This window comes from Cupressus sempervirens, chromosome 3, assembly GCF_028749045.1.
Source record: "Cupressus sempervirens isolate cs-2001-9-10 chromosome 3, ASM2874904v1, whole genome shotgun sequence".
Taxonomy (NCBI): Eukaryota; Viridiplantae; Streptophyta; class Pinopsida; order Cupressales; family Cupressaceae; genus Cupressus; species Cupressus sempervirens.
The window spans coordinates 702,254,628-702,271,336 of record NC_143120.1 but is presented as its reverse complement, the minus strand read 5'-3'; the positions used below and the strand labels follow the sequence as shown (position 1 = coordinate 702,271,336).

General features: G+C 35.6%; 1 protein-coding gene across 1 annotated transcript in view; it reads right to left on the bottom strand.

The window, feature by feature from the left end:
• Positions 1–2,275: 2,275 nt before the first annotated feature.
• LOC149568692 (KH domain-containing protein SPIN1-like) overlaps positions 2,276–16,709 on the bottom strand; it is a 28,063-nt gene continuing 13,629 nt past the window's right edge. Inside the window, exons 6-7 of the mRNA XM_089821582.1 lie at positions 3,086–3,229; positions 2,276–2,948 (exon numbers count right to left, since the gene is read on the bottom strand). Coding sequence (XP_089677708.1) covers positions 2,802–2,948; positions 3,086–3,229 — 291 coding nt within the window. The 3' untranslated portion in view covers positions 2,276–2,801. The remainder of the gene's footprint in view (positions 2,949–3,085; positions 3,230–16,709) is intronic.

The following is a 16,709-nucleotide window of genomic DNA, read 5'->3' as shown; positions in this document are numbered from 1 at the left end:
CCCCATATCATTGGGCAAATAGAAGTGTTATCAATAGAAGTCTTGGTAATCTATTGAGATGTTTAATTAGAAAGAAACCAATTCAAGGAAACTTGATCTTGGCACAGGCAGAATTTGCTAATAATAATCAATTAAGAAGAATATAGTCAAAAGTCATTTTCAAATCATGTACAGGTACAACCAAAAGGAAGTAGATGAGTTGAGAAATACTGCTACTTTTGGTAGGAAACTTGCCGTAGCAGAATATTTTGCTGACTACAAACATGATTTGCACTTCGAAGTTGAGAAGAATTAGTAGATATGGTATAGTACAAGCAGCTTGCAAATCTCAAGAGGGAATAAGAATTTCATATTGGAGTCTTGGTGTTAGCTCATTTGCAAAAATAAAGCTTTCCCCAAGGGACCTACAATAAACTGAAAGGTAAGAAGATTGTGCAATGTAAGGTCTTACAGAAGTTTGTGGTCTTATACATCCAGAGCATATGAGATGGAGCTTTTAGAAGGTGTACACATACTAGTTAGTAAAAGGTGTTTAATCTTGATTGCCAAATGGAAGAACAGACATAGCAGTTGCTTAAAAAGAATGAGACAAGGTTGGAGCAATAATAGAGTCCTGAGTATCAAGAAAACGAAGAGAAAGAACTAAAAGGAATATTTGGCCAAAGTGGAAGAACAAGGCAACAAATGATGCAACTTGGATGAATACATCCAAGGCTGTCAAGCATGGTGTTTCAATTCCAAATTTATAGAATATTAATAACTCTCAAAACTCATGGGACATTCTACTTACCTAGCATATCTGATGCAAAAGAATCTGGATCACCTGTAGTCCTGTGGCTACCACTTAATTTAAGTTCTCTTCTAATTTGTGCGTGTTTTCAGTTTGGTATCCAGTTTTGGTTTCAATGATTGGTTTAAGCGAGTTTCTTGTTGGGGTCCACAAACAGAAAGTGTCATTAAATTTCCTTGAGATGTTGTCTTATGTGGTGTTCCAAGCAAGGCAAATTTAGCCGCTACAGCTGATGCTATAGAAAAGCACTTCAAGTGCATGAAATGAGAATTTAGTGGCCTTCAAGATTTTGATAAATCTGCACACATCATAGTCATCCTTAGGAAGAGACTTTGATAAATCTAAACACATCATATTCGTACATAGGAATAGTAAGCATTCACTTATCAGCAATCTTCCTAGGTTTGTGGTTTAGCAACTGCCCAAGCTTGACAGGACTAAGGAGTGTAGGTCTCATCAAGCTGCAATTGCTGCAGCACCCCAATACGTGGACAAAGTGAATTTGGAAGAAATTCTGAAGGGCTTTTCTTTCTAATTTGGACACAAGCATAGCTTATAATCTGGGAGGGAAACTTCATTTTATGCCCACTGGACTAAAAAGCGGCAAATCTTGATGGAGAAAATGGAGAGAGGCCTCCATTGTTGAACTCAAGCAAAAGAAGCTTCAAACTTATTTTCACTTTGTTGCTCACTACCAAGGCCAAAACCAAAATGATAGAGGCAGAGGCAGAGGCAGAGGCAGGAGAGGGAGAAGAGGTAAATTGCATGGAACTTAAAACAATCTAAGGAGATGGAGAAGATTATTAATCAGAAGGTAATGAATCTCAAAGAAGAAATGGCAACTAGACAAAAAACAGGCATGGAGTGGAAAGCCCCTAACAAGCTAGATAATAGCACACAGACCACTTGAGAGCCACACTGCCATCATGTAGTAATTTTTTGTGTGGCATCTCTTGTGTTTCTTGGGCTGCTAGCTATTGTTGTAAGTTTTGTGGTGCTAGTATTGCAGCTGAGCAACATATCCAGATTTCTAAAGCCCCTAGAAACAGCTCCAAGTGAGGGTCCCAAATATGGTCCTTGGTTCCCAACCAAAAAAATTAAACAACATATCATAATGCATAATGCATAATCAATTAAATCTTAAACAATCCTAGCAGAAAATTTCAACCAAATAGTAAATACTGATCAAAAGATATGGATAAACTTCTGTGCACTTGATATCTAAAATAACGAGTGAAAAACATACCAATGCTATACTGCTTTCCAAAAAATATAGAACGTAAAAACATAATGTATTGTACAATACATTTGAATTGTTTTCAAAGAATTATTTAAAAAAATCAAACAATTACAGCTAGGATTTACCTGAATTCCTCAAGTTCAGAGTCTCTTAGCAGCTGGAGTTGGCAAACCAAGAACATGAAAACCCCAGTGGAGATCCCCAAATCTCTAGATAGAATGTAATTTCACAAATTGTATAAATGATGATTAAATAAAAGATCCTTTATTAAAATGTCATCCAATTACATAATTTTAAAAGAACAGCAGACACAAGGACCAACTCTTGTGAAGACATAATTTGACAGTTCAAGCTCCAAACAAAGCTCAAAAATGTCATGAATAATAAATAAATAATACTTAGCCACTAATAACAGACCAAATAATCCCACAGTACAATGACACAAGCCTCCAAGCCTAGATATAGCTCTAGAAGAGAGTTTGACTACTTATAGTAAAAATCTCCTCCCTACAAAAGCTTTACAATTGCATATGCTGCAGTTGGAAGTCTTGTTATATATTTTTAATTCAGAGGCCAGTACATCAGTGTATCACAGAAGCAACACCCGTTACCACATCATATAGTGAGTGTTTACACCTTCTCCACCTGAATGCTATTGAAGTCATCAATTGTCAGCTTCATAAACTACAAGCACCACCTCAGCAAATCACGTGAAATACTTTTTCCAAGAATAGCAGGATGTTCTTGAGGAACATAATGTCTTCTTCACAACTAGCGCCCAGTCTTTGCTCGCTTCATGCCAGAGCTGTTAAAAGGAGATACACTCCCACTCATGTGAGGACTATCTTCTCTTAAAGTACCATTCAACAGGGCCAATTCTCGGAGTTGTTGCTTTTTAAAATAATCTTGAGATTCGTCCTGAAAAATCAATCAGCGGACAGGTTAAGAAATATGTTCAAACAATAATTCCATCGTTTGCAATAATGATAGTAATTCAAAAGCATGGTTTAGCCCAAAAAAGTGTTATTATCAAGATTGGTAAGCAATATCATTACCACAGGCTTCAACATTTCTTCTAAGATTTCAAGAGCTTGTTTCAGTCGAGAATCAATAATGTTAGCAGGTAATTCAGCCTCGACCAAGACATGCAGAGGTTCATTCAAATGCTCATATCCTGGCTTATCCCTCAGTTTTTCTTCCTGCCATATAAACGGTCATCAGGACTGGTAATAAAAAAGCAAGTTCACTATATCAAATACAAAGGATGTGTAGACTGTACAAAATTGGAGCAAGACAAAGAAAACAGAAATTTTCAAAAATGTAAGCAAAAACAACACCTAAAAATCCAAGACAAGAACAAGCATCCTGTTATTCTTTCAGAAGCGAGAATATTCTAAAATAATTCTAAAATCTAATCACAACCACTATAGTAATCTAATAAGTTATCAATCAGCCATTTTAAAAAACCTTTGTTTACCAAGCTGTCTTATAATAACTGAGAACACGCATAGAAGATCATAGGGAAAAGCTATAGATAAAATCATAAATGTGAAACCAGAAACAAGATGCTTAGCATTAAGTCCTGTTTGCATGAATCGGAATTTTCACCCCTTGCAGCATTTGAGGAAAAAAATTTAAAAACAGATGGAATATTATTAATGAGAAGATAACCCTCTCAAAAAATATTTTAGTCAACAGACAAAAAATGGAACGTTCCATTAGTAAATTTAGTTACCCAGTTCTCCTCCCTGTTGCCTCCCCCCCCCCCCGGCCCTTCGAACCAGGCAAATTTCAAACCGCTCCTTGGTTCTAGTCCCGGTTCTCTTCTGAGTTTCACTTAGGTTCAAACCCAAGCAAGCTAGTTCCTCCAGGCCAACCCTAGGCAAACCAGGGCAGACCCAGGCAGTCCGAGTGCGAAGCAGGTATAGTTCCACTGAGAAACGTTTTATAATTTAGTGCAGAAAGCAATTATTACAAAATTTGAATAAAGGTCTTTAACATTACAAAACGAAATTTGCTGAAGATCACATATTTACTAAATCAAATAAAACTAGTCCTCGAGATTTCTTCCAGTGAAATTTTTATATCTAATTGCTGATAATGACCCTGTCCGATTAATTGGAAGCATTGTATAGTGACGAATCATATTTTAAGCATTGAAAAACATCTTCAATAGGTGAAAGGAGTTGCAAGCTATTTATATCACTGTTAAGTAGGATGTTAATTACAAACTAACAAGCTCTATGTACAATGAAAAAGTAACAAGTGTATGACAACTTGGAAAACAGGAATGTTATTAGTGCAGCTGATCCCATTGACATTAGCACTGTTTGTGAGCAATGTTATTAGTGCAGCTGATCCCATTGAGATTAGCACTGTTCGTGAATCAACTAATGCCTAAGATGAAGAAGAAGAAGAAGATGATGAAGATTTAGATAATCCATTAGATGATTGAAACATGGTATAAAGTTTTAATTATTGACAGTTAAACCAATGATACTTGAACTCGATATTGTTTTAATATTTTGGTGTTGATAATGGATGCAATGCTATGATATTACAAATTTATAGTGTTTTTGTTCCTTTTATGATACTATGGACATTCTAATCTTGATTCATTCTTCTAGGCTGGATACATATGTATGTATGCAATGTGTGTGTGTATCCACACATAAATATAATTTTTACATGCTTTTGTACTAATGAACCGAAACAAACCCAAACCCCATTTCAAAATTGTCATACTGTCAATGGGCCCTAGGTCTATTGGTGAAGTTGAATGGCTCACAAAGAGCCCACCAGGGATCAAGTCTTGCTGAGTGCAAGGCTCTGACACCATAAGGATCGTGCCCCAGGTGATTTTAACAGCGTGGATGCCCCTCAGTCCTTGGCTCTAAGCTGAAGAGGTTCCCGGCAAGAGTGGGCCTGTATTGGCTTCCTAAATTGTTTCAGTGATGGCATTCGTTGGTTGGTAGCTCGCAAGCCTTGTGCCTCATTGGGTTGCCTCACAGGTCTGAACCCTCCATCAAAAAAAAAATGTCATATCAGCTAATCAGTTCTTCGAAACAGAACTCAAACCGGTAACCACTTTTTACCAACACATACATATATACCATCCCAAGGTTGACAATGATTCTAGACATTAGCACTGTACAAGTAAACATCCATCCATCTCTACTTAAGTCCTAAGTCACAAGATTCGAGTTCGAGTTTGAGTTCGACGACTATGAAATTTGACTAGTCAAAAAAATGAAAAAAAATCGACATTAAATTCTCCTAACGTAATTTTCAAAAAAAAAAAAAGTATATACTATTTTTATATTATATATTTTAATAATTGATAAATAATATAAAATAATATAAATATTAACATGTTTAATTATAAATATATGCAATCTATTATTATATAATAAAAAATAATATTGTCATGTTTTAATATTTGATAAATAATAGAATAAATTTATAATAAAAAAATATAATAATAAAAATTTATAACTATTAACTAAACCTAAAATTAAACAATCTCAACATTAAACATTTAACATACTATAATAAAAATTGAAAACTATTAACTAAACCTATTATATAAATAATCTTTGAACGAAAAAATCAAAATGTCGTGCCCCAAATAGCCAATGGAGAATGATGGAAGTGGAGTTCAGTTCCAACGTCGTTGCCGACAGAGAGGAATGGCAGCCGAGGTTTGTTCAGATGCCATTTGTTGCAGGGTTAAAGAGACGCTGAAAGCAAAGGGCAAAGCAGAGAGTTTAATGTCTTGAAAGCAACCGAGAAAGTAAACAATAGAATGTGTAACCAGACGAGAATTTGACCCATGACCTGCGACCTGCACTCATAGTTTCGGAAACACGACCTGCTTTCAGACGAATTTAGGACGAATTTATCTGAATTTATTTATAATTTTAAAGGTTCACCGAATTTCGAACCTGGAACCGAAAATTCGGCGAACCTTATGACACAGCTTATAACTCATACACAGTATCCAAAAGTTCATAATGAATCTAGACATTTGGAATTTATGACCATAAACTGAAATGGCTAAAGTTAATAACGAATCTAGTTATTAGGACCATAACCCGAAAAGCCCATTCCATAGGAAGCCGTATAGTCACTAGATTCCATCTATGTCTTTAGATTCGGTAGCCATAAAACTTTAAAAATACTATCAGAATGAAACATTTAGAATTATTATGAATATTATAATATATAAACTTGAGCCAACTTGTGAATTTCAATCTTTATTCAATTGGTAAGCATTATACTCTAAAAATATTACCAGCATAAAAACTTTGAAAATATTATCAGTATAAATCAATTAAAATTACTACAATATTGAAATCAGAAATTAAATTTTACACAGAAAATGCTCAAAGCATTACAATTTAACATATTTATATTATTATGAATCTTAATAATGTCTTAATAGAAGTTACAGTAGTTAGTGAAATGCAATTTTTATGTATGTATGTGATTGTCAGAATTTTAGAAAATAAATCTGTTTGTGGTCGTACTGAGTTAGCCTCAACAAGATTAGATAGATACCCATAATAAATATTTAACAGTAAAAGAATAGTTATAAAAATAAAAATAAAATAGAATATTTAGAGCATATATAGACTTTTATATATAAAAGACTAACAATCCTATATAGCATACACATCTTAAATACATCTGTACAAAAGATGCCTAGAGATAACAGCCCCAGGCACCTATCTATTCCAAATAATAATTTCAATATATGCATCTCGAGATTGATATCTCTTAACATCTTTTAGATAGAAGTATCTAAGATCTCTGTAACAGTTATTAGTAATATTATTTATTATATTTTTTAATTTCTAAAGTATGCAGCTATTTTACTCTTTTATTTACTAAATTACACGGTGATTTGAAAGGTTTTTTAAATTATTATTTTTACTGTTTTATGTTTTCCTAATTCTTTTCTTTCAATTTTTGTAATCTTCATATTTTATATACAATGAGCAAAATATCCATTTACTAAAACTATTTTACTTACTGCATAGTTAATCATATAGTTATTTGTAAAGTATTATGAATTATCTACTATTTCATTCACTGAAATGAATGGCTATTTAGTACATTATTTCGTAAATCGCATAATTTAATTTAATTAATATTATTATTTTACTCACTATAGATAATTGAAAATAAACAATGCACACATACAGTAAGTTTTGAAGTTATCACTTGTATATATAGAAAATATTAGCGTTGTTGGTTGTCTATTTTATTCATTTTGTATTTTTATTACTTGGTATGTCAGTTGTTTAATAATTTTTGATAACACACTCACTCCATTACATTCCAGCCTTTTCTGTCACTGTAGGTTACACTTCTTGGTGTAGAAATACAATCTTATTGTCTTGCATTTTATGGACCAATGTAGGAAATACAAAAGACCGTATCAATGATCTGATAATTATTGTGTTGAACAAGACTTAAAAATTTAGAAGCAGAGAACTTCACAGTTGTATCCAGAATCCAAGATTACATTATTGAAAGGAAGCCGGGAACAGAGAAGTAGCTTGATCCTTAATACACCAACCTTGAACAAGAGAGTGGCGAAATTCATTTGAACCCTTGTTCAATTACAAGGGCAAACAGATGTACATACAAATTTCAGATGTAAACAATTAAATATGCAAATCATAATCCAATGAATTACATGGGAAAACCCTTTCATAAAAATCCCATACTCCAAAACACATAGCTCAATTGTATTGTGAATTAAATGATTTACAATTCAACTAGAAAAGCTTATAGAGTCTTCCATAGCTTGGAATTATTTCAGCCATGTGATGTTAGCACAGAATTCATCAAACTTCCATACAATAATGAACGGTACTGCAAGTAATCAATGATATGCAAGCTAGGTCAGAAACATAATTTTTGCACAGAATTCATCAACCTGTCAACAATAATGAATAATACAGCAAGTGATCAATGGTGTGAAAGCTAGTCACCCAAAAAAACATCCTCAATCTTCACCAAAGCAAAATACTCAAAAAGCTCATCTCGCATAGGCTCTATTATCAATTGCTTATCCAAACAAAGCATATCTTCTTCTTGGGCACCCATCCTTGAGAAAAGCATTCTCATTCATAACTCGGGTACCAAGAAAGATAAAACAAAATAATGCAATCTTCCTTTTCTTGTTTTGATATAGCAACAGCCAATGAAAACTCTCTGGTCAACATAAAAGCTTGTCAAATCAGTTTGAACTTTGTTTTCATAAGCATGAAGGCTTTTGGCTTCAACCTCCTCAAATATGTTGAGAAAAGGTAGAGCAGTCACAGATTATACCATTGTTGCAGACATAAATAAATATATGCATTAATTTCAATCTGCTGGATTTTACACCGATATGCATTGGCTAAATAAAGCCATCATTTTCTCATGAATAACTATTTATGGGAATGCAACTAGCAAAACATACTAACTAATTTATTTTATTAAACTACTAATCTAGCTAATTAAAGTAAAACTCTAACACGCCCGTGAATGGGCATGATGGGTTAAACCGTCATCTTTGGCTGGGAGTGATGCAATGCAGATAAAACTGATTGATAGATGGTGGAAAGTAAATTTCGATGGAGCTTCTAAGGGTAACCCTGGTCCATCTGGGGCAGGATTTATAACGTGGGACTGGGAAGGCAACACAATTGCTTGTGGAGGTAAAAGTTTAGCAGATAGAACCAATAATGTGGTAGAAGCATATAAGTAGTTATGTTAGCTGTCAAAATAGCAAGGAGATTAGGGGCTAGTAAACTTCATTTAGAAGGGGACTCGCAGATTATTTTGAACGCAATAATCAAAGGCTCCATACAAGCTTGGCATCTACAAAATTATGCAGACCTTATCACTGAAGAATTGGCCCTTCTGGAGGACTTTAAAATCATACATGCTAGAAGAGAATGGAATAAGGAGACACTCTCTAATTAGGCTCTCACCCTTGTCAAAGAGGAAATTAAAATAGAAGATTTTAGAAATTTAACTTGGAAGGATTCAATAACAGTGACCATTAAAAAATAATTAAATTAAATTTGGAAAGGAGTGGCACTGTACGACAGGGTGCATTTATTTCAGAGTAAAGCCTGAAATGACAGAAGTAATGTCAAGAGGGGCAAGGTTTTAAATGAGGTAAAATCCCAAAAAGTCATTAATTCCTCCTTGATCATTCTGTCCTTGGAAAAATTGGGATTATTTGGTGAGATTGCAGATAGATACACCATTCACATTACAAGCAGCCAAGCAAATGAATCCATTTTATGGGCTGGTTAAAAAACAGAGTCTCTATGGCATGTTTAGATTTAAGGATCCAAGACTGGTGGAAAATGTGCTTATTTTGTTGGGGAGCATGTTCAATTTGATAAAGAACAGCCATAGGACAAACATAGATGTTTATTCAATGATAATGGTGTGGGGTCTGCAACTTGGTTCACCAGTAGAAGTGGTGATAAAGGTGATGCTTTAAATTGTGCCCGTGGAGTTTTCAGGTGATTTGGATCCTCTTCTTGAGCAGGCAGTCGCAAGGATGGACATGAATTTCATGGACAAACCCGCACATGTCGATATGGTTGACATGAAATTCACACCGTTTGTGTGAGGATTTGAGGTGAAGAAAAGGCGTTGTAGATTCAAGGAAGCAAGAATGGATTGGATGACTCTACTATGCATGTTGGCAATTAGACAACTAGACGAGGAAATCGCAGTTTTGGAGTAGATTGAAATGCTAAATGCAATAGAGGTCCCTCAAAGGCAACAATCACCAAAAAAGATGCACACAAACAAGGGCGTAGAGGAAGGAGCGGCCAGCTAAGGGAGCTGAAACGTGGTGGGGAGCAATGAAGTCATTCAACAAGCTATGAGTGCTACTTTCCTGCTTTTGTGCTCTTGTTTTGATCAACTGTGTTTTTTGTTTCCCAATCATTATTGATAAATCTAAATGTAAAGGTAGCTTGGGATTGGGTAGCGATTTTCCATGCAATTTTATTGTTAAGGACATGTTGCAATGACTGGTTTGATAATGGCTGAAGGGATAGGGTTAGGGTTTTCTGAGATGAACTTTGTTGAAGTGGCACGTAATGGGCCTATAAAAGGCAGAGGTAGATAGTCGTAGGCTGTGTAGAGATCAGAGACCTTATAAATCTTTAGCCTTATGTTGTTAAAACTATCTACTTTATTAATACAACCAAAAATCTATTACCAATAAAAAATGTATAACTCCTACACTTTCCCCCTTATTACATTGATTTGAACAAAAATGGAACAATCCAAAGGTTTTACAGTTTAGACCCAACCCTTTTGGAAATTTGATGAAGCGCCTTCCCAATCCTCCTCACTCACCTAAGAAACACTAAATTGACCGCATCAGTGAATCGCCTGATTGTAGAACATGCAACCTTTGTACAACATGAGAGAGCATTAAGCATTCCCAACCTCCATGCACAAGGGGACTATTAGAATATTATTAATTTAATGGTCATCTTTTGTAAATAATGTAATTTAGTTAGAGAAGATGGATTACTCGATCTTTTTGGATTTCTTATTAGAAACTTACTATTTGTACATTTGTAAAATTCATTGTGAGGATCACCTTGATCATTTGTTAATACATCAAATATTTTACCAACTGCTTGGTGTAATATGGTATCAGAGTAGGTAGATGGGATTTCATTAAATTTGTCGAATTTTTCTTTAAAAAATCGAGTTTCTTTTGCTCTGGAATTTTTCCAAAAATTTGTTTTTCAATTTTTTAAGATTAAAAATTGTTAAGAGGTACTTCGTGATATTTGCAGTTTGTCTTCGAAAATTCTTGGTGAAAATCACAAGCCTGGTTGAGGGTTTTGATTGTGCGATCTCTTGGTTTGGGCAAAAGTCTTTGATTTTCGAAGGTTGCATATATTTGCAAGTAAGTAAAATGTTACTTGCATGTGCATTTTGTTGCTTGCATAACCTTTTTGTGAGTTGCATGTTCTTACATGTGTTGGTTTACTACGTGAAAGCTCAAAAGCTCAAGTTGCATGTTACTTGCAATGTGCATTTTGTTACTTGCATGTTGCTTGCATATCCTTTTGGTGAGTTGCATGTTCTTACATGTGTTGTTTTATTATGTGAAACTCAAAAGCTCAAGTTGGATTTCATGAGTCAAAAGCTCATGTTTACAAGATATAGTGCCAACCATAAGGCTTATTGGTTGAGTAATGTAGATATTAATCATCTTATCTTCAGACGAGATATTGCCTTTAATGAAGAACAAGGACCTTTCTCCTCGTCTAATCAAAATTCTTAGGATCAGCCTTTGAAGGCCTCTGATTTGGGTGTTTGTCTTCTTTTAGGTCTACTTGATAGAAGGGATGATGCAAAATTTGAATTTGTTGATGCACTACCTAACTTTCCTCTAGGTGATACTAATCTTCCACCTATTGTAGATCCTCTTCCACCCCCAACTCTAGTTATTTCTCCTCCTAACGTTAGCACGTCTACTCTGCGACCTAAATGTTGAGCTAAAACAATCATTGATCTCCATCCTAATGAACTCATTGATGGTAGATCCTCTAGAAATAAGGGCAAGCAACCATATACAGTAACTTTGCTCTCATGGCCAACCTTCATAGTATTCCTAAGCCTCAAACATTTAAAGAGGCAAAAGGGATTCAAGAGTAGGAACGGACTATGGATGTGGAATACCCAAGTCTTATGAAGAACAATACCTAGATTCTCTATTATTTTCCTCTAGGGAAGAAATCCATTAGCTGCAAATGGTTGCATAAGGTCAAGTATCATGTGATGGTACCTTAGATAAATACAAGGTATAATGCAGATGGTACCTTAGATAAATACAAGGGTATAATGCAAATGGTACCTTAGATAAATACAAGGCCAAATTAGTTGCTCAAGGGTTTACGCTTTGGGAGAGCATTGACTATGAGGAGACCTTTTCTCCTACTGCCAAGATGAGTACAATTTGTCTTCTTTTCACCATTGTAGCTCAGTTTGGATGGAAAGTTCATCAAATGGATGTTAAAAGTAACTTCCTCAATAACGAGTTGCAGGAAGAAGTCCACATGATGCAGCCTCCTGGTTTCAAGGTTGCAAACAAAGAACACCAAGTTTGTAGACTCGTGAAAGCACTTTATGGACTCAAACATACCCCTCAAGCGTGGTACATCAAAATTGATCAGTACTCCGTTGCTTATGGTTTTTAGCATTGCACTTATGACAGTATATGTATATTGAACACTCTAGTAATGATATTCTCTTTCTTGTTGTCTATGTGAATGACATGATCATTACTGGCAGTTCAGCACATTTGATTGCAAGAATCAAACAAGATATGTGCAAGGATTTTGATATGACAGGTTTGGGGCTTATCCATTATCATTTAAGTGTTGAGGTTTGACAAACGAATGGCAGCATCTTTATTTCTCAGTCTAAGTAAGCAAAGAACTTGCTTGACATGTTTCATATGCAAGATTGTAAACTTGCTTCCATACCTATGGAGAAAGGACTAAAGTTGTCACCCAAGTATGATTCTCCTCATGTTGATGAAACCACTTGCAGGCAACTATTGGGCAATCTCATCTATCTCAATGTCACTAGACCTAGCCTCAGTTTTATAGTAAGCTACATTTCACGCTCCACGACAACCCCTAAGGCTGATCATTAGGTAGTAGTGATGCATGTGTTGTGATATGTAAAGGCCAACACTGACTATGGATTTATTGACACTAGGAGTCATGATTCTAGACTCAGTGGGTCCATAAGTTAGGATTGGGCAGTTTCAATTGATGATAACTAGATATGTGTTCAATATGGGATCTGGTCTAGTCACCTGGACTAGTAAGAAGCAGCATGTAATCTCACTCTCCTCTACAAAAGCAAAGTATAAGGAGCTGTTAAGGCAACTTTTGGGGCAATTTGGCTTTGTCGAATGCTTGCGGATATGCATTTATCTCAAGTAGGCTTGACTCCCTTGCTAATTGCTAATCGGGCAGTGCTCAAATTTGCCAAGCACTTGCTCTTCCATGAAAGGACCAAACATGTGTACATTCATTGCCATTACATCCTGCAATTGGTTGAAGATGGGATAGTTCACTTGCAATATATTCCAACAACATATCAAACTGCAAACATTCTCACCAAGCCTCTTGGTCCAAATAAGCTTGTTCAATTTAGGGAGGAGCTTGGTGTTGTGGACAAATTGACCATTAAGGGAGGGTATTAAAATATTATTAATCTATTACTTTAATTGTCATATTTTGTGTATAATATAGTTTAGTTAGCTATGATCGATTACTCAATCTTCTTGAGTTCCTTATTAGAAACTTGATATTATGTACATTTGTAAAATTCTTTATAATGATCATGTTGATCATCTGGTGATACAACAAATATTTTACAAATTACTTTGCGTAATGAAGACACCTTACCTCCAAATTTTCCTTTATGCTCTGCATATGTTTAATGCCTCCTCTAGTGTTGCACACTAGGCACCTTTCCTCTAAAAGAACACCTCCTCTAAATGTGTTTAACAACTCCTCAAACGTTGTGGAAACAACACTCCTATGTTGCACAAATCACCAATCAAATGTTAGCACGAGACACCTTTCCTCCAAAAGTCCACATCTCCTAAGAGTGTGTCTAATGTCTCCTCAAGTGCTCGACAAGTCATCAACCAAATGTGAATACGCCAAAGTGAACCCACAAAAAAACTTGCCCAACCCCCCTTTGCGCCTTTAAGGGATATATAACATCAGCCACCTCTTTTCTTCAAGGACACAAATATGTTGTTTTTCATGCAAGATATCATCATTGACTGAGAAGCTATCTAAAGCCTTTTGCCCTCGTTGCCTCCAACCTCTAATGATAGCTTATCGATAACCTTTAGACTTCAGGTAAAGCCAATCTTTGGCTCAAATCATCTTTGGGAAAAACTAGGGTCTAATTCTTTAGAAAGACAACTTGTCCCTTCATAAAGAAAACCAACAGAAACCTCCAATCCATAGTTACCAGCAACTTTGTGCATTAACAGATTCGCATCATATTCAAGTGTGGAAAGACAACTATTGTCTACCATCACTATGTCCCAACCGTAATTCGATGTTTATAAAAGTTCTCTCAAGTTGATCCATGGCAAGTGAGATCTTTCGCATATTCAAGCCAGTCCAGTGCCTTAACAATCCTAGCATGGACTTGCTAATGTTGTCCATTTTAAGTGTTCAAATGGGCAATAATGACAATCAATCTAGACCCCTATCTCAAGGAGTTGAGTTGCTCCTTGTTTTATCTCAGTCACATGCAATAATGATAAATCTTTCAAAACTTCCTTTTCCTTTTGGTGCATATAGTTTGTAAAGTAAGAACCACAACACAACACAACACAACATCTCTCATTGCATCACCAATGCTGAATTGAATTTTCTCATGTTTCCTATACACCTTTCTTCTATTTATTATTCAAAACAAATCCCACAACCTTGACAAGAAACCATTATTATGTAACTACCTTCATAATGTGCATTAGATCAATCCATTATTAGCTTGGAGATCTCAGATAACTATTCTTTTCTATATTATGAGGGCGCTACCGGTGTTCCAATTGCTCAAGAAGTTGACCTCAACCCTGACAATAACAAGAATATGTTGTTGCGCACTTGCTAATAATGGGATCCCTATAAACTCTTATCTGTTCAGTTAGTTGTGGATTGATCTATCACCGAGATCTCATAGGCTAGTAGAGTGGAAAAGGGACACATACTGAGGCTCATGGAATCATGTAGGAGCTTTGTGAGCTAGTTTGGAAAACTTGGGACAATATCCTAGATTTTAAGAGGAATCCCTATTATTTAGGGATTGACTAGAAGTTTGTCGGGACACATCAATGCGTTAGATCAAAGCATTATACCTTGGAAATAACTATTCTATTCTCTATTATAAAGGTGCTACCTGTGCTCCAATTCCTCAAGAAGTTGACCTCAACTCTGACAAAAACAAGGAATATGTTGTTGCACACCTGCTAATAATGGACTACCTATAAACTCATATCTCTAATGTCCCCTTCTCAGGTCAGTTGACCAAGAATTGGTCTAACACTGGGTTCCCTTAGGCTAGTAGAGTGGAAAGGGAACACATGTTGATGCTCAAGGAATCACGTAGGGGCTTTGTGAGCTAGTTTGGACAACTTGTGACAGTCTCCAAGATTTAAGAGGTATCCCCCTTTTTCAGGGATTGACAAGGAATTTGTCAGGACGCATCATGAGACCTCTAAGATCAGCCCAGGGACTTTGATTGTAGATCCTATTCTTTCGGAGGGGCTCCTAAATTATAGGGGGAAAATGCTTGGTAGCTTTAGCTCATGTTGTTTAGACATCACACGTGAACTAGTGCCATCAAATAGTATTCAGTTTGGAGTCCAGATGAGTAGATTGTGAATAATTTGGAAACAATTCCATTGCTTCCTAAGTTAGATTTTAATAAATTACAAAAATTGACCATGGGACAATTCCCTAGGAGGTGATAGTTGCAAGTCATAACTTAACATTGGGCCACTTTTTATAATGATAAATAAGATTTTGTGGTTTGAACCCCAAGAGAGGGAAATGAAATAAATTAAAATAAAATAATCCTCTTTCAGATTATGGGGAAAACCCTATTAGGGTTCGATTTCTTGGAGGTAGAATAAAACAGAGAATTGGGAGCCAATTCCCATTCATTCAAGTTATCATTTTTCACGGGCATTTGGATTTGAAAGCTGGAGTCAGTTGTGGCAGCAAATCAGATTAGTTAAAGGTGAAAACCCTTGAAGAAAGTGTGAATTGGATGAAAATCCATTTACAATTGAGGGAGATCTACATGGAGCCTTCAACTGAGCATTATTTGAGCATTTTCAGAAGTTTATTTGCAGCTCAGATCGAAATATATTCATATTATCAGAGTGGCAGATCTGTATGTGTGGTGCTTGTTTTGGTGAGTTGCAATTGTTTTTTAAAGGGTCGTATAGCCCCAGCAAAGGCTGACATCATCCTGGTGAGGAGAACAAAAATGCAGCATGCCATTTTAAGGTGAAATAACTTCAGCATTTTGCAGATCAGGGGTTTCATCAGCATTTTTCATCATTTTTTGAGCAACTGGAGGCCAGCCATGCAGTCCAAGAAGAATCCACATCACCTTTCAGGTTGGAATGTAAGGTTTGGAAGTCACTACTTTCAGAGCAAATTCAGAACTGAATTGGATCAAGATTTCTCCGAAACATACAGCAACAGCAGATTATAAGAAAAAGAAATTGCTTTCAGTCATATACATGCTGATCAAACCAGCTACAGGCTGTACAGCCCTAGTACAGCTGTGATATTGCTTTGCCTTTATTTGATGAAATAAAAATCAAAGAAAATATTTTACTTTGGTGTAATTTGTCTGTAGTTAATTTCTTACAAGCAGTTGCTTCATTTTCAAGCATTGTATTTCATATCATCAAAAAGAAACCATAAAACAAGAAAATCCCAAAAAATTAAACTTCGTTCCCATACGCTGGTCAAAGACAAAAGATAGACAACATCAGTTGTTTGCCTTAGAATTCCTATAGGGATCTTTCACTATCACTGCAGCATGTGACTTCAGGATGAGCCCAATATAATGCTC